Genomic DNA, 22717 nt, shown 5'->3' with positions numbered 1-22717 from the left:
ACACAACTTGCAACACAGGCATTATTCATCGTATTTCTTGTGATGTTTCCGCAGGACTTGTTCAAACAGATAAATCTTACCCGTTAAACTAGAACCCACCAATTCATATCTTAATCTTTTCTGTTTAAAAAATTCATATATTATTCAAAATACTTTTAACGAAAAACGCCTTACTACGAAATAACCAAGTCCACAATGGGAAATATTTTTCTTTTACAGAGAAATTATTAACATCACCATGTTGAACTCCATGTTAAAGAGTGTTTCTTTTCCACCATCCTTTGTACCCACAAACAAAGCATTAATTAGCTTGAAACTACCAAACTTAAGATTTTTTCAAGTCATGGAAGCTCGCAACATGGTTAAAGTCAACTTCGATAGCTCGGATGAGACACTACGGTGCTCGTTCGTCCCCCATCTATCAGCTGCATTTGGGCGTAAAGGCCTCTCTGTGCTCACAGATAACCAAGATCAATCCTACATGTCCATTGCTTCTGTATTGATTTTCTCTGAGAACTACGTATCCTCCAAGGAATCTTTGGATGAATTCGTAAAGACTCTCCAACGGAGACGCGAGGAAGGCCATATCGTGACTGCTATCTTTTATGGAGTGAGTAGATCAAATGTGCAAGAACGGGTGGGAAATGTCAGCAAGGCGTTTTTGGAGCACGGCACTTCTGATCAAGTAAGCCAATGGCGCAATGCTCTTGCGGAAATAACAAGCTTACCTGGTCACAAAACAAGCCATCGTCAAAGGTTAGCAAGTATCACTTTCTACTTTATTTTTCCTTAATACGGCATATAACATAGAAGTGCTAAGGGCTGTACGGGTATTGATTTGTAGTGACTACGAATCTATAGAAAATGTCGCTAAAGATTTGTACGAGAAGATTTTTCCAAACGAAAGAATTGGAATCTACTCAAGGATGCTGCCGGATGTAGAAAACTTGATATACAAGCAACAATCGGGTGTCAGAAGCATAGGCATTTGGGGTATGCCAGGCATAGGCAAGACTAAGCTTGCTAAAGCAGTCTTTGACCAAATGTCTGGTGACTATAAAGTTACTTGCTTCCTACAAAATTTTCACGAAACCTTTCATAAGAAGGGACTTTACGGTTTGCTGCAGGAACATTTCAAGAACCTTCCAAATCAAAAACTTCAACAAAAAGTTCTTGTTGTTCTTGATGATGTGAAAAATCATCTAGATGCAGAGTCTTTTCTAGGTGGGGTTTTCTTGTTTAGTCCCGAAAGCCTGATCATCATCACCTCCAGAGATAAGCAAGTACTTTCTCTTTGTGGACTCAATCGAATTTACAAAGTTGAAGGATTAAGCAAGCATGAGGCTCATAAACTATTGTCCTCGGATGCCTTTGGAAAAAATGTGAGAGAGAAGAATCTTCTTACGGAGCTTTCTATGAAGGTGATCGAATACGCTAATGGAAATCCTTTAGCTCTAAAATTATATGGTGAAGAGATGTCATCAAACGAACGAAAGGAGACTTTGTTCCTCAAGCTCAAGGAAGCTCCTTCAGAACAGATTGTGGAACTAGTCAAGAGTAGCTATTATGCACTTAGTGACAACGAAAAGAACATACTTGTGTATATTGCTTTCTTTTTCATAGGTAAAGATGTTGACTATGTGTCAAGACTACTACAAGACCTTGGTTTTTTTCCAGATATTGGAATCAACCGGCTAGTGGAGAACTCTCTCGTAACTATTTCAAAAAACAGATTGGAAATGCATGGCATGATACAAGCAGTTGTCCGGGAAATTGGGAGGTGTCATAAACTCAAAATCAATGAAGACACCAAAACAAATTTTAAATGTTTATTGGTGAGTATTCTATTCTACCATCTCCCATCCAAAAAATCTTTATGTTAGCTTCTTCATCATCCATATACTATTCTCTTGTGTTTCTTCAGGGCACTGATGATATCGAAGCCATATCTCTGGATGCATCTAACTTAGAACCAGATATCAATCTTTCTTCACTCGGATCTATGTATAATCTTAGATTCCTTAAGGTTTACTATTCTGATCCTGAAAAGAATCGAAGGGCCCTCGAGTCTCTGCCTTATGGACTTAAAATTCTCCATTGGGAATATTACCCTTTGCAATCTTTACCACAAGATTTTAATCCAAGCAACCTTGTTGAACTCAATATGCCTTACAGTCAACTCCAAACACTCTGGAGAGGAACCAAAGTAAGTAGACTCAAATGAAAGGTAAAACATTTTCTGTTATATATTCCATAGAGAATTACTTTAATTGTATATCTCTTTGTTTCAGAACCTCAAGATGCTGAAGAGGATCAACCTTCGCTATTCTCAGAAACTGCTTGAAGTTGATGAACTTTCAGAAGCTCTAAACCTTGAGCGAATTGATCTTTGCGGCTGCAACAACTTGCAAAGTTTCCCAGTCATTCATCAATTACAAAAACTTCGGGTTGTTGATCTCTCTGGTTGCACACAGATCAAAAGTGTCCCTGAGCTTCCATCTACTGTCGAATTAAAATTTGAGGGATCATCCAATAAGTCCATCTTCTCTCAAGGCACACTCATCGTTGGGAGCTTACACGAAATCTTAGACAAGCAGCGAAAACCCCTTTTAGAAATTTCTGAGCCTATCTTAGACTTCTTGAAACTCAGAAGATTCCTAAGTAAACAAGAAAGGGTAACCAATCCAGAGGTGGTGGAATTCTCATCTACATTTAAAAGAAGGATGTGTCAAACAGCACGCGAGATGAGCCGTAGTCTTCAGCGGGGGTTGACAAATCTAAATTTAGAATATGATGTCTTCAAGATCCGTCCTTCGGAAAATTTGATGTTCACAAAGCTCAAGGAGGATAGGTCTTGACTCCTCTCATCTGCAATCAGTAAATATTTCAAGCCTTTTCACTGTTTCTTGTCAAGCACTCATATGAAATCCAAAAGTGGTAAGACCGTAAGAGGTTGACCTGTTTATGCTATCAGTAAATATAATAATATATATTGTGTTCTGCATTTTAACAGACCAGATTTACTATATATATATAGATATATATATCTATATATTAATATATATATCTAAAGTCTTTTGAATGGTTCTTGTCTTGCATGGATATAAATTGTTGTTTTTGTGTCGTTATTCCATAAAAATGTAATCTGAATGGTTCAAGTATGGCATGACTAAAAAAATATGTTTTGTTTCTGTGTCGTTATTCAATAAAAATGTAAATTTCAGCTTTTGTTCAAATGATCTTTATGTTGTTAAGATTCAAAATCATATGTTTTGTTTGAGTTTTTGTTTTTCTAATCATGTGTTAGTTGTTTGTGCATCATATTTATTAGACTGGATTTTAAGATTTCAAATCTCTTTACTAAACAAGGTGATTGGAATCCTTCTATACTTCTTGTTTGTGCTGTCATACTTTTATTTGAAGAAACTGCATAAGAATAAATAAAATATTTGAAAGAATTTTTTAATTAAATTACAAATGGAATGATGTAAAAAAAGAAAAAGAATTATAGTTGGGCAACTAGAATATGACCCATGCTAGAGCACGGGTTGAAATTTCTTTTGTTTATTTTGTAGTTTTTATTCAAAACATTGTATATGTGATTTTTTTATTTATTTTAAAAGCTTTTTTGGATGAAATACTTTGTCATGAAATCATATGCTGAATATGACTTATGAAAATAACAATTATTTTGTAAGATCTATTCTAGTAGATTTAGATTTTTATCCTCGTCATACTGCAAGGTAAGTTGTGTGATAAAAAAAGTCATTTTTTGTTTTTTATTTGGTTTGTTTAGTGTTTAAAATTATATATTGTATTTTGATTGTTAATTCTATGACTTAACCCAAAGTATACCGCATATTAATTTTAGGACTAAATATGTAACGTATGTTTGTCAAAATCATCTTGACTGACAGAGTCTACCAAATAACATTATTCCAAGCTTTAATTTAATCCAGAAATCATATTTCTTAAAATTTCAACCCCTGCTCATATTTCTTGGAATTCTTTTATATTATAGTGATTCTTTAGTCTATGTGTTTGGGGCGATAGCACTGTCAGCCCCTATGGTTATACCGGCACTGGGTACTCGAAGCCGTTAACTTGGAGTAACTTGCATCTTCGTGATTCTTTTGTTGTCGATATCTTTGGTTGATGATCACTGGTACCATAGTTTCTTTTACCTTTAAGCATAACGATAGAACTTATTATATTTTGGTATGCAGATCAAGAATCTAGAAAGAGATTCAAGAAATGTAAAGACATATAAAATCCATGGAACAGAGAATTACGATGAGTGGCAATGCTTCAATTGAATTCATCATCTTATCTTCATCAGAATGATCACTGATTCACTATACAATCATCATATCAGCATCATATTGTATTATTATCATCATCATCATCACCATTGCATTGTCACCATCATTATTATTGATATTGTATTTTTATCTTCTTATTATCACCCCCCATCGTAGTCATCAACGAAACATCATAATCACAAAGTCACAATACAATTCCTTAATTTCTAATTTTCTATTAAAACTTTCAGTCCTCAATTTTTTTAAGCAACATAATTTTACTTGGAAAAATTGTACAACTAAAAAATGCTTATTATATAGATACATTAGGATTGGACGGGTTTATTTTTACTTTTGTTTTACAATCAAACCTCATATATTGAATTATTGAAAAAAAAACTCCAACCGACACTCTAGTTGTAACACCCCGACCGCCACCTATTAGTGGACTCCACGTCCAATCCCAGTCTATGGGCCCACCTTCCTTAATGGGCCTCACGTTCTCTCATTAGGTCCGTGAGCCCATCCATATCTGACGGCTGGTTTGCTACATCTGAGAGGCTTTAAAGACTTGTTACCATCCCTACAATCACTTTCTGGGAGGTCACCCATCCTGAGACTACTCCAGCATTAACACACTTAACTGTGGAGTTTTCTGAGGACCCTTGACCAAAAAAATAAGTGCACTTTGGTGACATAGGTGGCCAAATCAAGTCTTTTAAACCTCTCCGCAAGTCTCTCAAACTGGGGTGTCACACCATTACTAAAAGCAAACCTTGATTTTTAATTAGTCTTGTTTAATTTATTAAATAACGAAATGTAGAAAAGATTAAAATGTCTCTCTATTCTACAATTAGAATGTGTTGTTTTGGGATGCTACCAATTTGTAATACATATACGGTGAAATTTGAAATTTGTATTGTCTTCTTTTTATTTGGCTTGTATAAGTCTTTCTTTTGCAGATGAAACGACAAGTGATTTTCTTCCCTTTGCGTGCTGGTTTCTCCTAACATCAGAAGTTGTTTTACTTTTGTTGTTGTATTTCCTGTCAACATTAGACTAGTAATGTTAAAACCCAATCAAACCCCATTTAGTGGCTTTTATTTACTTAGTGAATAAATATTTTGATAGAGAGGAAGTTTTTAATATACAGTAGGTGAGATAGGTGTGGTGTGGATTAGGTAGTTGATTTACATTTTCGTCTAGAAAGAGACATTTAAAGCTGAGTAAGAGATTGTTTCTTCTAAAGTATGAAGCTTCCCAAAAACAATCATATTTTTACCGGTGGTCATTGTTAGAGAGGAACTCTATAGTAGAGTAGAGAGTAATTTTTTAAGGTTGTAACATTTTTAAAAGCGTAGTTAGTCTGTGGGGTGGGGATGTTGATTCTCAGTAGATTGAGGAAGAGAGATTATAATAATAATAAAAGTAATCAGAAATTGAATTATAATTTTATGGAAAACAGATTACTAATATTTAATTGAAAATAAATAAGAAAGTAACTCAAGAGTAGAGTAAGGAGCAATTTTTATAGCTTGTAACATTTTTAAAAGCATAGTTAGTGTGTGGGGTGGTGGTTACAATCCACACCATACCTATCTCACCTATTGTATATTAAAAACTTCCTCTCTAACTAATAAAAAAAAATGAGAAGGTTTTTCTCAACTTTTGCTAAGGAGATGACATTTGGCTTACTATATTTCTGACACCTGTATTTTTTTGTTTGGACCTAATTAACTATAGTTTAGAGCTAACTAACTACATGCCCATAAAACCAAAAAAAAAAAAAAAAAAAACCATCTACATATCCTTCATTCTTTATTAGAAACATATGCAACCCCAAGAATCTAAAGCCACCTTATATCAGTCTGTGGATGGTTTCATCTTGGAACTTAAATTTGATTAAGTCTCTAACACATCCCCTCTAGATGATTTACCAACATTTAATTAAATTTATAGATTTGAATTCTTGGGTTTAATTTCTGTGTTTGAATCTTCTATAATTTTCACTGGCACAAACGGAATCAAATTTAAGTAAGATGGTAGGTAGGTTTTATTTAAGTAAATTAGTTTAAATTTTTTAAAAAATTGGTTATATAAAATTAAAATTTTGAGCTTACTTTCTGGAAAATTACGTAAGATTATGATATGGTTTTGATCTATCTATAATTTTTAGTTCGCTTCTCACTAATTATTTTAAACGTTTTGGAATTTTTGAATTAAAGAAAGTTTAGAAGTTTTCATATTAGGAATTTCAGAATAAATTATGAACATAATCAGTTATGTTTTGATTTGAAATAATACCATCATTTTATGCATTGCCTTATACCCACAATTTTTCTCAATTTTCATTTTTGTTTATATTACTTCTCATTTTAAAACTTATTATTTTGAAATACTTGCGAATTTATGATCATTAATATTTGATTTCAATCCCTTCTCCTTCTTAAAGGCTCAAACATTCTATAAAGTTTAGTTTTCTAAAAACAACCTATTACCATACAAACACATCCTCTTTCAGACTATTGTGAAAACTAAAACATTTACTTTCTATTCTATCCTCGATTCAATCTCCAACAAACAACAAAACACCGGTAACAATAGTATCGTTATTCGGATCATCCATTTTCGGGAAGTTCCTAACTCTAGAAGAAATATTGTCTTAGAGATAATCACTTTTTGGGCAGTTCTTTCTTCGACATTGATAAGGGCAAAATAACCTTCATCTTTGTTTTTCCTATTGAGTGAGTGAAGGCAGAACTAAAATTTAAAATTAAATATGAATTACATTTTCTTTTTTTTTTGAACAACAAAATTTAAATTACATGTTTTTTATTTTAATATCTGGCAGAACGTTGTTTCTTCAGTTTGAATATTACCTTCAAATAGTTAGTACGTACACAAAATAAAATAAAAAAACATATGAAAAGAACTATGAAACACTCGAGACTCATTGAAAACAACACACCGGAGTATTCCCACAGCTTCGGATGGAGGAAAATGTGACATGTGATGGTTCAACCAGATTTTTTCATTTTCAAATTACAGTTTGTGCATGAAATGTAATGCCACCCATTGCACAATACTCAACTTCAACCGCTTTTGCTTTACACCAAAAACAAAATGTTCCTTAAAATATCAAGACGATGTTTCAAGTAATAGTAGTAAAAATAAAAGAAAAATTGGTCATATTACCTAGCCTCCATCCTTGTTGTCTGACGTAAGTCTATTTGTTCAATCACGTACAAATATTTTGGGTCTAAATAAATGTTGTCAACTAAAATTGACGGGACATTACTTGCCTTGAAATAGTTACTGGGGAAAATATTAAAGACTATAAGATTGTTGTTCATTTTAGAAAATTATTGTAAGAATATTAGGAAAAACTGATGTGAAAAGTAAGACAAAATTTGATTTAATTGGAAGCAATATATATTACATGTGGGAGAATGGGGAAAAACAAACACAGAATTAACCAGATGTATATGAAATATAATACCTTTAGCAGAATTGTTGGAGTTAAAAATACATGTGGGTTGACGATGTTGCATTCAAATATAAATAGTCTGCCCATAGTGTAAGAAGTTTGGCATGTGTTTCAATGGCAAATTTTGTCCCAAAGAGAGACACTGCTTTCCCCGAATCAACAGATCTTCAAACTTAGATAGGCGAGTTGCATGCGTGAAAGCAAGTAAAAATTAGTTAGAGTGGAAAATTTTAATATACAGTAAGTGAGATAGGTGTGGTGTGGATTAGGTAGTTGATTTACATTTTTGTCTAGAAAAAGATCTTTAAAGCTGAGTAAAAGATTGTTTCTTCTAAAGTATGGAGCTTCCCTAAAACAATCCTATTTTTACCGGTGGTCATCATTAGAGAATGACTCTAGAGTAGAGTAGAGAGCAATTTTTTAAGGTTGTACCATTTTTAAATTTTAGTTAGTGTGTGGGGGTGTTGATTCCCAGTAGTGAGGGAAAGAGATTATAATAATAATAATAAAAGTAATCAGATATTTAATTATATTGTATAATTTTATGGAAAACAGATTACTAATATTTAATTAGAAATAAATAAGAAAGCAATTATCAAATTACTTATTTTACTTTGATGGCAAGACGTTACGTTTTCAAAAGCAGAATGCAAAACTAAAACTAAATTCGAGTTTCAGTTTAAATACCGTATGGGAGGAAGAGAAACATAGGGGCTGCAAGTTCAGATTCCATTTGTTTGTTTGTTAGGAAAATTTTTTAATTACCAAGGGATTAAGTTGACAATTGTGGCCATATTTAATTAGCAGGATCTTAAACATTTGTGTATAACAAATTATAAATTAAAATTAATATGAGGACACTTGTCAGCTATATAAAGCGCCAGATGTCATCGTCCCAAACAAAGTTTAGAAGAAACCTTCTCTTATTATATAAGATATGTCTATTTGATACTATAGGATATGTTGCATATCCCGGGGCCAACACTGCTTATCACAACCTCTAGTTCCGGTGGAGGTTTGAACACTCGACTTTGCATTATTTTTCATGATCTAAAATACGAATCCCCAATATTTTTTCCAAAAACAAGATTCCACAATCAAGACAATAAAAGTACAATATGTTGCTCTCCTGATCTGACACATCAGCTTTTGTATTGAAGGAGAGACTAACACATCAATTAAAATGACTAGCCTATCAAATTAAAACGATTAATACATGTCAGTTTTTTTTTTCCTAGGCGGACACACATTTTTTTTTTCATTGTGAAAATTGACAGATTTAATAGTTGATTTATTCTTTTTCTTCCTATCGATCGGATTCCGCTTAATTGTACAAATACTTTTGGGAATATTTGATTGTTTGATTTAGAGATTTCGATTCGCAGTCCAATTTTGGGTACTTTTGCAATTCTGGGTTTGGTTTTGGTGTCACATATGATTCACCGATTCTCTAGAGCTCTTAGGATTTCACTCAGGTAGCTAGCTTCGTAAAGCTATCATGGTGGCTCACGGTTGCAACTTCTTCGGTTGCGTCAGTTAAGCTTATGTGGTTAGATCCGGTGTCTTAGTTTTTTGGTGGGATTAACGAAATCCGAGACGATCTCTGGTGGTTAATTTAGCTCCTTTGGATTCAAAGACCTATTCGTCTCTCAGTTCAATACATTGTTCGATTTCAATCTCAAATGTTTCACTTGTCAAATTGCGAGATTAAGAAGGTACGTTAAGTCAAATTGTTTGAAATTTTATTGTTTCTGATTTTGATTCTAAAAAGGATTAGTTTCCGTTAAGGATATACAATGGATTCATGAAACATTTGGGGGTAGAGCTTTCAAAAATTATCATAGCCATTTTGGATTGGATCTAAGTTTGTCTCCGATTAGAGAATTTTGTTGTTTTTGATTAAATAGCTTGACATAACAAGGATTCTTTTCTTCGTGATGAATTTTGAGATACAGGTTTTCGATTACAAATGTTCCTATGTGGGTTTTGTTGCTCTTTATGGCTCTACGATGTCCATTAATGGTGGAACTTTGAGAGAGTAGATGTTTTTTTTTTTTTTTTTTTTGTAATCTTTTTGCTAAATAGAGATAAAACAAAGAGTCTAATTTTTGTAATTTTTATTTTTACTTTGTAATATAATCTTTTGTGTTGTGAGTTCACATAATTTAATAAATTATGATATTTATAATATATCAATTTATCTAAAAACTGATAAATTATAAATTAGATATAATTAAAAAGTAATGTAGATATACATAATACTGTGTAAATACATAAATACTATAAATACATAAAAACTATCTACTTATTACAATATGTACATATATATAGCCTGTTGTTAAAAATATGCTATGGATGTTATTAAATAAATAACAATCGCAAAAGATAAAGTGCTATTATTAATATAATAATAATAGCAAGGAAGAAAACCGCTATCTAAAGTACTAGAGTTATCGTTGCGGGAGATCTCATAGCATTTGTATTAACACTATCACATTGTTAGATAGCGTCTTTCGAGCACTATCAATATCCTATTTCCTGTAGTGACAGATCTGAAAAATGTTCCCTTGCGTGTGTGATGAAATTTGAGATCTGGTGGCTTTATTTCTGGGTTTTGGTTTGAGGTGGCTTTCATAGAAAATAGACTAGGTAACTCCAATGGAGTGAGAATTACGAAGAAATCTTAAGACTCTCTGTAGATCTTAAGACGCTCTATCAGTCTAGCATTTTCAAGGATTCAATTAATAAGAGCTTTAAAAGAAAAAATAGGTATGGGGATGATGGTGATCAGTTGAAGCAGGACAAGAAATGAGAAAATTATGGATAAGGCGTGCAGTGGCACCACCATATTGCACAATTTGGAGGACTCCGAGCTGGGGTTGGACCACAAATTGTGTGACAGTAGTGGACTTCAAATTAAAGGATTTCTGTTGGCTTGTGCTATTCATTCTTGATTGATTAGTTGGTCGGTACATATGACATCTATAATTGACCTATACATTCAAATATATTCAAATATACATTCAAATATACATTTAATTTTATTGGTTTTATGAAAACTGAACATTTTGGATTCACTATATTTACATCCAAAATCTTCAGTATTGTTTTAGTAATAGAAGAATATCATTTTGAAGTCAAAGAAACAAAACTTATTTTTAAGGTAATAAATTTTAAAATGTATTCGAATAGAAAATTTATGAAATCAAAAACTCAAGTCTCATATGATGATTTAAATAATAATAACAAAAAAATTAGCGTTGAAATTAAAAAAAAATTATGAAATTTGATTCCAAACAATATATATTAATTAAATTATAAAATGGAAAAAAAGAAAATAAAAAATCAGCTAACTTCCTTAGATAAATTTTGATGAATTCTCTTGTCTAGGGCTCTACCCTATGGATGAATTTTGATGAATATAATTTATTCGGAAAAAATGATCAAATTATTGGACTAGGAAGGAGCAAAATATCCGGCACTTTAGCAATGTGTTTTATTTTCATGATGTTTTATTGCCAAAATGATTGCACATCTTTCTCTACTCAATCTCGCCAAAAGTTAAACACACGTAAAAATGAAAAGCAAGTTGCGTTGTTAACGTCCCTCTCTACCGCTACCTCTCTTGTGGAACCATTGACACTCATCAGTATATTCTTCTTACTGCTCTTTGGAGTTTCATTCATTCGTGAGCTTTGATGTCACTGACTGAAATCGGAGCTGTGACATTATGCTCTTTGTATCTTCTTCTTCAACTTCTCTTGCTTCCTCTATGATTTCTATCCTGGGAGATACCGGGGGAACATACCTTTCTTTTTGCAGTTGAGCTACTGTATATGTAGTATGTGCTTTGTTTTGTTGTACAGATTCTAGCCAAATTAAGGATGATAAATCTTAGCCACTCTCAGCAACTACTTGAAGTCGACGAACTCGCGAAAGCTTGTAACCTTGAGCAAATAGATCTTCAAGGTTGTACAAGTTTGAAGAGCATCCCACACACTGATAAGCTAAAGAATCTTCAATTTCTGAATCTATCTGGTTGCACGAGTATCAAACGTACGGAGGCTATAACGAAGATTGAAGGACTGAATCAAAAACGGTGCCTAACAGAAACTGCATCTGAATCAATGGTGTTCGAGTTACGATGTTGAAAACTCTTGAGGTAATCAAACTTTCAAGGTTCCTCCATATGTCTAGGAAAACAATGCTAATGCTATAAACTCAGATCAGATGTTGTTATTTTCTATACTTTATTTTTGTCTATGAAGAAGATGAGAAGCAGAGGAAGATAGTTTGGCTTTGGTCCAGTCGGGTTTAGGTTTGCTCTGTTTTTCTCTTACTCTGTTTTCTTCCCGTGGAGGAGAAGATACTTTTACTTGCCGAAGAAGAAACCATTAACAACCAATATTTCTAGCGATCAGAATGAATGATTACTCAATTCATCATTATAATAAGTTAATAACATATCAAATCAAGAATTAAACAGATAGTTTAGCCCTGCCTTGCAAAGAAGAAGCAAGTTTTGTCGGAAATCTTGCTTGGCACCACCATTGATATTCTTAACATCATCTTGTTAAGATACTGAAGAGCTTGTCTCTCCTTGTTTAAAAATATATATTCTTGGTGGTGAAATAGAGTAAGACTTTCACCAAACATTCCCAGAGACACAACACCAAGATTCAAATAAAACCCAAAACAAGAAATAGGACACAAATTATATAAGGAACATCAAACTGCTAATCTAATCTAAAACAGAAAAGGAATCAAAAACTATATTTCATCGCCTTGTAAGTTGCATCTGCAACTTCACCTTCTAGAATCTCATTTTCTAAATTGTTTTTCAAAGCACTTCACTAATATGCAATATGATCCTCTTCTAAGTATTATAGCTCTTCACTAATCTCCTTGACAGTTGAAGATTTAAACTTTTACAATTCAAGCTCTCAAACTGCTCAAGTGGTCAATCTCCTTGAAGCCTACACTCTCTACCTTGGTTATTTTATCGATTGTACTTATACACAAAACTTTGAGTTGCGTTCATAACTACATATTCATACTAACATTTGGATTTCCTATACTAAAAGTGTAAATTCGGTCAAAACCATGGAATCGACATGTGTAATTTCAAAATAAAACTACCCCCAACATCATTTAAAGAATCGAAATTGAGCTTCAGGTTGGCTTTCTCCACACAAAAAAGGTTAGCAATTAAGAGGATTGGCTGCTTTGCACTTTGGATATTGCTTGTAGCATTTTCAAGACCTCCTTGACGATAGTTTCAACGAAATTAATCTCCAACGTGCTGCTACACTTGTTAAAAACAAAGGTCGAGATGAGTTCTTTCAAAGTTCACAAACGATACGTAAATATTTTCAAAGGAACTAATTAAGTACATGCATACATGTTGAAATATGTCAAACTTTTGTTTAGATATTAGAGATTTATTTGGCCCCTCAACAAAAAATAGAATTAAAAGTATGAATTGACATTAGTACCTTTTTTCATCCAAAGTCAGAGCAAACTTATGGGAAACAAACAAGATTGCCTCTTTCCATCGCTTTATCATAGGTTCATCAGACTCGTACATGTACTCTTTATCTCTGAAATGGTCACCAAACTCTCCTTTAAGTCTTTTCACATTAGTTGGAGTCACCTTGTAGAAGATGGGAAGCACCTTGTGATAGAGAGTAAAGATATTCCCAAAGTTATATAGTAATATGTGTCAAAAGATGTATAGTCTGCGCCTTCAATAGTAAGTGATTTCATTGGCATATACGATATATAGAGGTATATGTATACCTTAAGCAGGCCTTGGTGCACACGTTCTTTAATCTTCACAAGCTCTTCCAAGCACCATTTTGATTCCGTGTACCTGCTCGAAAAAACAACTATGGCTATCCCAGAATCCTCGATCCTCTGGAAAAGAGTGATAAGGTCTTCACCTCTTTTCTCCTGATTGTCTATGAAGACGTTGATCTCTCTTCTCTGAAGTGCATCCACTAGATAGCCGACAAAATTGTTGCGCAGCTGATCTCCGCGGAAATTGATGAAAACTTGAATGTTCGGTGGCTTGACTTTAACGTTCATTGGAGAGTTGTTGCAAGTTCTTTACACAAAAAGAGACAACATATGGTTAATTTTTATAAGGATAAAGTTTTCAGAAAACCAAAGTGTCACCGTATGTTACCTGTCAAAGAAATCATCATTCCTCGTAGCATCTGAAGAAGAAGTCTTGGGATTGGCTCCAACTTTACATGTGGGAAATTCAGTATCTTTGTCTCTTGGATTCTCTGTTCCCTTTGTTGGAATGTACTTCACAATTCGGTTGGTACCGCCACGATCACTGGTAAGACATTGAGAGATAACAAAGCGATTGTTAACTTACGTCTATCCAACAACAAATTTTAAATTTAAATTTTCAAGTAGCAAAACAAAAATAATAAAAAAAAGACTTACATAAAACTTATGCTCCTATAAGCAATTTGTTGCAGACAGAAAAAGAGAATGAAAAGACAACCTATTTTCATTCCGAGGTGGCTTCTAATTTTATTACTTTTTAAGGCCATGACGAGACGACTGACAAATCCATAGCGTAACTCCTCCTCCCTGATCTCAGCGCTATCTTGAGTTCTTGGTGTGTTGACTTCATCGTCCATTCGAGAGTTGGCGAAAGTTCTTTAGACCAAAAGAGGTAATATATGGTTAGCTTGTAATAAACGACCATCCCCTTATATATACAGTATATTAAGTCAGGTATATATGTCTCAGACTCTCATCAACTACCAATAAGCACCTAGATAAAAAAGCTAAGCATGACATTTTTGTTTTCTGTCCAACAAGGTCAATTTGACCACATAGAACAATAGTTTCAAGAAATCATGACATTCCAAAGCATAAGCCTCTCCCTTATAGCCAAACCAATAAATCAACAAATTTACCAAAATAGTCATGTACAATTGCAAAGAACTCAACAACTAAGGGGGAGAAGAAAACATACCTAGAAGCATTGCCTCCTCCTCCGATGTCAGATTCAAAGAACTCAGCAAATATTTTATCCGCATTTCTAGGGTTAAAATGAAACGACGGCCCGGATGAATTATCAGTGTCACCGTAGCTCGTTCCTCTGTTTACAGGTGGTGGTAGTGAGGAAAGCACTTCTTTGATCGAGCCAAGGATCGAGTTAACGAAGTCCCTCTCATTCCTGCAACATAAATCAGGAGACAATCAGTTGAAACTCTTGGACACGAAACAGGTCAGTCAAATTTTTTTCTTACCTATATTCCTTCCGATTTACGCCAAATTTGCTTGGAACAGACTGCAAAGCGTTCTCCCAATCCTTTATATTGGATTGATTCCTTCTACTTCCTCCGTATAGCTTAAGGCCAAACTCTCCCTTCTGCTCTCTCACTTCCTCAGGTGTCACATTGAAGAAGACGGGGATGATTCTGAGTTTTCCTTTCTTAAATTGTTGTGTGATCTTCACAAGCTCATCCAAACACCAGTTTGATTCAGCGTACTTGCTCGAGAAGATGGGCAGTGCGATTTCCGATTGCTTGATCATCGCAAAAGAGGCACTCAGATCTTCGCTCGGCCCGATATAGTAGTTGATTCCGGCTACGGCTAAAGCTTCCTCCAGATGGCTGATGAAATTGTTACGTAATTCTACTCCACGGAAATTGATGAACACTTGCCACGGCTTAGGGAGTAATTCGGAAGCGGCCATTGGAGAGTTTTGGTTAGATTGATTGCTAACATTCCAATAATGAATGAAGTCAACTACGATGAATTTATTCTTTTTTTTTGGTTTTCTTTTCTTTTCCTTTTTAACCGCTTTTATATTAAGAGACAGGACCAAATGATCCAAGCTAAATTCAATTATTATTATTTTTAAAAATATATATATTTAATTGATAGTGGATGTGGTAGCTGTCTTATGTTTTAAAGAGTCTAGCGAAATTAAAGATGATAAATCTTAGCCACTATGAGCAACTACTTGAAGTTGGCCAATTTCTGAATCTGTCTGGTTGCACGAATATTCAAGAGATGCAGATGGTAAAATAATAGTGCATCATGCATGCATGAGGAGAGTTAACTTTTCTCTACATTATCTTGAGAGAATTATGCATTGAAGTGTCTTTGGTCTGATAGATAACCTACACTTTTTTCTTGAGAATGAATTTGGAGGACCATCAAACTCAGAGTCAAGTATTGCTGACACTGAAGTTAAAGTAGTAAAATATAAAGAAAATTAGGATGTAATACAACTCGATATGATGATCAAAAAGTACAATGGCTGTAAAGTATTATTGAAAATAGCTAGATGTGTTTCTAACAAAATTCATAATATCAAGGGAGGATTCAATAACAAGATGTGGATAATTAATTATGCAAAACACACATAACGAAAGAGAGAACATTAGGGATAATAAAACATATCAGCAGAGGCTGTGATTGGCTGTGAAGAGGTAGACATTATTTGCCAAGGGTTCATCAAAAATTCAGGAATCTCAGGAACCTTTCCCACCACTCCTTCCACAACCTCGATGATAGAGTTCAGTGACTGCAGCCGCTCACTTAGCTCCCCAAGCTGGGCCCTTATAACACTGTTCTCGCTTTCGATATCCATGTAACGCATGGAAACCACAGCAATCTGGTTAGCAATTTTGGAATTTTCTTGAACAAGAACAGCACTCTCTCTAGATAGTACCACTTGTTCTTCTTGACATTGCCTTCCATGAGAAGAAGTATCTCTTCTTCTTCTTATTCCTGGAAATGGAACAACCACATAATTCTCTTGCGGTTGTACCATTTTCTTGACTTCTTTAACAATTATCTTAACGAATTCACTTTCGTTACTGTGAAAAAAAAAATCCCAAATAGCAAAATAAAGAATCAAAGATCAGTTACTATTGTGGGTATTTCCAAATGAAGCTAACTGCAATATTATTTAAAGAATCAATGATTTGATATTTGGTAAAATAAGCTCCAACTTCATCAAATGCGAACTCTGTTGTTAGCCAAATCGATGCGAAAACATTTTACCTTTTCTTCTCAAAAGTGAGACCAATTTTGCAAGAAACAGAAGCTAAAGCGTCTCTCCATCTCTCGGTTCTTGGTTTATCACACCGATACTCCCACTCTCGATCCCTAAATTGATCTCCGAACGCTCCCCTGAGTTGTTTCACAGTCACTGGTTCCACTTTGAAAAAGATGGGAATAACCTGGAACAACACAACACGAAGACACGACGTTAATCATAACTAAAAAACCTAAACTTGTAGCCCGATCCGATCTTATCTACTACTTAATTACGCAAACACACCTTGAGCAAACCTTGATCTGTGAGTTGATTGATCTTCACGAGCTCGTCTAAACACCATCTCGACTCCGTATATCTCCTGGAGAATATGACCAACGCGATTGTGGACTCTTCTATTCTCACGAAGAGATTGGTGAGATCTTCCCCTATTCTCTCGAGTTTGTCTATGAAAACGTTGATTTGGTGTCTCTGGAGAGCTTCCACGAGATGGCTGACGAAACCGAACCGTAACTCATCTCCCCGGAAATTTACGAACACCTGATGTTGTTTCGCCGACTGTAACTGGCGGCCGTGAATGTCCATAGATGGATCTATCAAGTGTTCTGTACTGAAACCTTATATTATAAGTCAAACAAATTATTCCTCACACTAGATAATGGTGGGTCATACTTAATATTCAAACATTTTTATTTTACTTTCATAATAGAAGTTCTATTGAAGGACCTCCATATTTTTTACTTATTTACGTAGAGTAGTAACCAGAATCATTATCTCACAAGTCAAAACATTTTCTTTTTACGGCAAGAGTATTTATTTATGCTGATACAAAATATGAAAATTAGAAGAATGATAACGATTTACTTTTGTTTACCTAAAATAAATAAATAAAAATTCGTTTTGGATCATTTCTATGGTGGGGATTCTTCACGTGTGATTCTTTACCATCCAAACTGAGCTCCAGCTTGGCTTAATTCTCCGCACATAAAAAGGTTAGCGAGAGGACTAGCCGCTTTCCACATTGGATATTGCTTGTAGCATTCTCAACACTTCCTTGACGATAGTTTCAACAAAATCGATCTCCAATGCGCTGCTACACCTTTTAAGAAAAATGTCGAAATGAGTTCTTTCAATGTTCACACACCAGCGTGCATACACTACTTACCATTAAAAAGTTGCAAATATAAAAAGACGATTTCTATGAGTTTTCTATATCTAATAAAAAAAATTATTGCTATACATTTGATAGATATGTTGAAATATGTCAAACTTTTGTTTACAGATTAGAGATTTCTTCTAGTATGTACATTTTCTCATCCAAAGTCAGGCCAAACTTATGGGATACAAACGCTATTGCCTCTTTCCATAGCTTTATCCTAGGATTGTCCAACTCGTACATGTACTCTTTATCTCTGAAATGCTCACCAAACTCTCCCTTAAGTCTTTTCACATGGGTTGGACTCACCTTGTAGTACTACAACAAAACAAGCCATTTGCAACTTCCAAAAGAGTCCTAAAAGGTCGCAAACCAGCTATTTGCGATTATTGCGAGACTATCTAAGTTGGTCGCTAAAAAACGGTAAGAAAATATAACGATCGCAATAACGTCGCAAATTTGTGATCCCTTTGTGACCCGTTAAATGATCACATATAAGCGCGAGATTGAGACAATGTATCATAGTCGTACATGTGCGACTATTTTGTGACTGCATATACTTCAAGAGAAAATGCATTATACAACCATCAAAATCGTATTAAAGTGGTCACAAATTTAAGACTAATGCAAGACTATGTTGGATAGTCGCTTAGTTTTGGTCACAAATCATAGTAATCGCAAAACAGTTTCTAATTTGCAACCAAAATGTGACTATGTATAATAGTTGTGTTAGCGACTGTTTTGCGACTCCGTTGCTATTTTGGAAATAAAAAAATATTTTATTTCAGATATTGTATAAAAGACAATCTTTGTCATTTAATATAAGCCAATGAGAAATAAGAGAAGAAGAGAGGAGAGGAGAAGATTTGGTTTATTGATCTATCAATGGTAGATGATCAATCAAAGAGCAATCCTTGTCATTAGGATTTAGCCAATGGAACTCTTCATCTAATAAAACCCAAATAATTTTTAAATACTAAATTAGTTTATTTTGATTATAAAAAAGTGGAAATGATCCAACAATTATTATAAATATTTTAATAACTTTTATTTTTTATTCATATTGGGAATTGGGGATTTAGAATTTTAAAAATGATTAGATTAGATTTTGATATAAAAATAATTAGTTTCAGGTGTTAAATGATCAGAGTTTTTTTTTTTGATGATTTTAGTTTTAGATATACATATATTGTTGATTTAGAGTTTTAAATTTATGATTTATAGCTAAATATATGACTAGATTCGCAAATGCGTAGCAGTAGCAAAGTGGTCACAAAATTTCGTTGCAAATGAGTCGGAAATTTTGTAGCAAATTAGTCGCAAATAATATGAGTTGCAAATTCGTAACAGATTAATCGCAAATTGTTACTCTATTGTGACTCTCGTATTTCAGTCACAATACAAATTTTTCAAATCTATAATTTTTCACCAATTCTTTTGATATCAATTAACAAGAAGCACTCATGATTGTATTTTAGAGTATATCAAATAGTTTATGAGCTTAAAATATTGTTTTGATACTTTTTTAAATTTTTTTTTCATATAATTACAAACTTTCTTATGAAATAACATATAACTCTTTAGAATGGTTTAGATATTATGAAATTTTTGTGTCTAACTATTGAAATGGAAAGCTACGACAAAGTTTATATGACTGATATTGAGCATCTTAAAGTAGAAACATGTTAGCATTTCTCTAATGTGAAATTTCAAATTAAAAAAATCGAGAGTTGCTAAAGAGTCGCAAAACCGTATCTAATTCAGATGTTAGACGCAAAACTGTTGCAAAAGGAGTAGCAAACTAGTCGCAAATTTTGTAGCAAATTAGTCGGAAATATTATGAGTTGCAAATTCGTAACAGATTAGTCGCAAATTGTTACTCTATTGTGACTCTCATATTTCAGTCACAATAAAAATTTTGAAATCTACAATTTTTGACCAATTCTTTTGATATTGAAATTTTCATATAATTACAAAACTTCTTATAAAATAACATATAACTCTTCAGAATGGTTTTGATATTACGAAATTTTTGTGTCTAAATATTGAAATGGAAAGTTCTAACAAAGTTTATATGACTGATATTGATCAACTTAAATTAGAAATATATATATATATTATATATATATATATATATATATTATATATATATATATATAAACATGTTAACAATTCTCTAATATGAAATTCAAATTCAAAAAATCGAGAGTTGCTAAAGAGTCGTAAAACAGTATCTAATTCATGTGTTAGACGCAAAACTGTTGCAAAAATAGTAGCAAACTAGTCGCAAATTTCGTAGCAAATTAGTCTGAAATATTATGAGTTGCGAATTCGTAACAGATTATTCGCAAATTGTTAATCTATTATGACTCTCATATTTCAGTCACAATACAAATTTTTGAAATCTATAATTTTTGTATCAATTCTATTGATATCAATTAACAATAAGCACTCATTATTGTATTATAGAGTATATCAAATTGTTTATGAGCTTAAAATATTGTTTTGATATTTTCATATAGTTACAAACTTCTTATAAAATAAGATATACTGTAACTCGTTAGAATGATATAGATATTATGAAATTTTTGTGTTATTAAAATGGAAAAATTTGACAAAGTTTATATGACTAATATTGATCAACTTAAAGTAGAAATGTGTATAGAAACATGTTCACATTTCTCTAATGTGAAATTTCAAATAAAAAAATCGAGAGTTGCTAAAGAATCGTAAAACAGTATCTAATTCAGGTGTTAGACGCAAAACTGTTGCAAAAGTAGTAGTAAACTAGTCGCAAATTTTGTAGCAACTTCGTCGCAAAAAATAGGAGTTGCAAATTCGTAACACATCGTCAATAAATAAACTTGTGACCGGAATTTACGTTGCAAAATGGTCGCTAATTTGTGACTCTTTATTTTTAATAAAGATATGTCACTGAACCGTCTCAAATTACGATGAGTTCGCGACGATATATGTTCCATCGTAAATTTGCGACTGTTTTGCTTCCCCCGAACATTAGTTGGGAAATAGTCTCAAATTAATCGCAAAATAGTCGCTATTATTTGCGACCAAAAAGAGAGTCACAAATAGTAGTCGCTAAATGCAGGTTTTCTTGTAGTGTAGTAGATTGGAAGCACCTTGAGATAGAGTAACCCTAAAATTAGTCATATGTGTCAAAACTCAAAAGATGTATAATCTACACCTACATATCTTAATTCACTTTATTTTCCTAGATACGATTTATAAACGATGTAAATATATATATATGTTCATCATCACACCTTGAGCAGGCCTTGTTCCACACATTCTTTAATCTTGACCAGCTCTTCCCAGCACCATTTTGATTCTGTGTACCTGCTTGAAAAGACAACTATGGCAGTCTTTTACATAATTGGTTCAATCTGTTTATTATATAAAGTTCGGTTTCAAAGGTAGTCATTAGTATGATTGCAACACGTGACAAGTTTACCGATAAGTGTAAAAAAAAAATTAGAAAATAAAAAATAACAATTTTATGATGAAAAGTTTGGTTTTCAAAATTAGTCGTTAACCTAATCGCGACATGTGTCAGGTTATCGATTTAAAATGTTGAAACATATCAAAATAAGCCGGGAAATTAAATCTGAATATGGGGAAGGAAAATCAAATCTGAATATGGGGAAGTATTGAATACACTTCAACAAGTGGATCCTTGAGCTATAAATGTAAATGGTGACTGGAGAAATAACAGAACTCATGGTGAATTTCAAAGTTGAACAGTCTAGGAGATGTTATATAATGTTTTATCCTTGCTTAAACGTTTGACAAAAAAAAATGGAAAAAAACTAATCCCTACTTAAACAAGGCATGGAGATGATAATAGTGCTGGTTTTGTTTGATCCTATTTTGATAGTGAATTTTATTGAATTTTTGCTTTTGCTTTGGTTTTAGTGGAGCATATAGTCTACTTCTAGTTACTTAGCCAAAGTTGTCAAAACCTTGTTTAGTGTAAAAGGTTTTCTTATTCATAATCGGCTCAAGAATGAACTCCCAGTTTAGATGATCGGTTTGTCTTTGGTTAGGTTGATATATTGGGGGTGCTAAATCCCGCACCAACAATTAGTAAAGAAAAAAGATAAATCGGCGCCCGTTTTAGGTGTACTGCCCGTTTTCATAACTCAAATGTTTATGAATCTTGTTGGCTTGGATGACTCGTAAAAAAGAAAAGGTCTTAGGAAATAACTATAAATGGCTTTATAACTTTACTCCTGAAATGAACTCCTTTTTCTAGTATAATGTTTTGAACTGTAAAATAGTTGGTAAGCTTTAAAACACAAACTAACCTACAGTGTCTAACAGCTGACTTTGTAATCTGGCTACATTTTCAGACTTGGAAGAAAAACAGACCAATAGAGTAAAAAAAAATTAGCTGTGTTAAGTCAAACTCTAAACACTTTCCAGCATACTAGCGTGTTTTCTCAATAAAGTGATGCTCATCGTCTCAAAGACCGCACATTTTCCTTCTGTGTGAGATTTCCTGGTTACGATTTCTCAATTTTTCCCACCTCCATTGTTCTTGCTCCTAAAATAAATTTGTTAGGGAGCTGGATCATCATAAAATAATATGTTAGAAACTGATTTTTTTTTTTCGAGACAAGGAGAGTTAACAATTTCTTAACAAAATCCTAGTTAGTTATTTTTTTGTTTCTCGGTTAAGTGTTTGAGAGTTCTTGAGAATTTAGTGTTTTCAAGAGAAA

General features: G+C 33.3%; 2 protein-coding genes and 1 pseudogene across 3 annotated transcripts; 1 reads left to right on the top strand and 2 right to left on the bottom strand.

Annotated features, from left to right (window-relative positions):
• Window positions 1-328: 328 nt before the first annotated feature.
• On the top strand, window positions 329-3236 carry LOC104760404 (disease resistance protein RRS1B-like). Its single transcript, XM_010483327.2, has 4 exons — window positions 329-756; window positions 845-1835; window positions 1925-2206; window positions 2292-3236. The coding sequence occupies exons 1-4, from the start codon at window positions 344-346 to the stop codon at window positions 2856-2858; spliced, it is 2253 nt and encodes a 750-aa protein (XP_010481629.2). The 5' UTR covers window positions 329-343; the 3' UTR covers window positions 2859-3236.
• A 9583-nt stretch (window positions 3237-12819) lies between these two features.
• On the bottom strand, window positions 12820-15595 carry LOC104760403 (uncharacterized; annotated as a pseudogene). The gene is made up of 7 exons (XR_015588494.1): window positions 15063-15595; window positions 14786-14989; window positions 14245-14463; window positions 13976-14131; window positions 13588-13894; window positions 13284-13462; window positions 12820-13093 (listed from the first exon to the last, which is right to left on the bottom strand). The product of XR_015588494.1 is annotated as an uncharacterized LOC104760403 (transcript).
• Window positions 15596-16059: 464 nt separating this feature from the next.
• On the bottom strand, window positions 16060-17488 carry LOC104760402 (protein PHLOEM PROTEIN 2-LIKE A8). Its single transcript, XM_010483323.3, has 3 exons — window positions 17111-17488; window positions 16831-17009; window positions 16060-16643 (listed from the first exon to the last, which is right to left on the bottom strand). The coding sequence occupies exons 1-3, from the start codon at window positions 17408-17410 to the stop codon at window positions 16205-16207; spliced, it is 918 nt and encodes a 305-aa protein (XP_010481625.1). The 5' UTR covers window positions 17411-17488; the 3' UTR covers window positions 16060-16204.
• Between the last annotated feature and the right edge of the window lie 5229 nt (window positions 17489-22717).

The sequence above is a fragment of the Camelina sativa genome, chromosome 18, assembly GCF_030686135.1.
Source record: "Camelina sativa cultivar CO46 ecotype springtype chromosome 18, ASM3068613v1".
Taxonomy (NCBI): domain Eukaryota; kingdom Viridiplantae; phylum Streptophyta; class Magnoliopsida; order Brassicales; family Brassicaceae; genus Camelina; species Camelina sativa.
Note: the sequence above shows the minus strand (reverse complement) of the source record. Positions and strands in the feature narration are given on the sequence as shown.

Excerpts from the sequence above, each read along its gene's own strand:
- LOC104760404 (XM_010483327.2), top strand. The coding sequence starts at position 344 with ATGGAAGCTCGCAACATGGTTAAAGTCAACTTCGATAGCTCGGATGAG. Across the intron at positions 757-844 it reads AAAACAAGCCATCGTCAAAG|TGACTACGAATCTATAGAAA; the intron begins GTTAGCAAGTAT and ends ATTGATTTGTAG. Across the intron at positions 1,836-1,924 it reads CAAATTTTAAATGTTTATTG|GGCACTGATGATATCGAAGC; the intron begins GTGAGTATTCTA and ends GTGTTTCTTCAG.
- LOC104760402 (XM_010483323.3), bottom strand. The coding sequence starts at position 17,410 with ATGGACATTCACGGCCGCCAGTTACAGTCGGCGAAACAACATCAGGTG. Across the intron at positions 17,010-17,110 it reads CAGATCAAGGTTTGCTCAAG|GTTATTCCCATCTTTTTCAA; the intron begins GTGTGTTTGCGT and ends GTGTTGTTCCAG. Across the intron at positions 16,644-16,830 it reads CTCACTTTTGAGAAGAAAAG|TAACGAAAGTGAATTCGTTA; the intron begins GTAAAATGTTTT and ends TTTTTTTCACAG.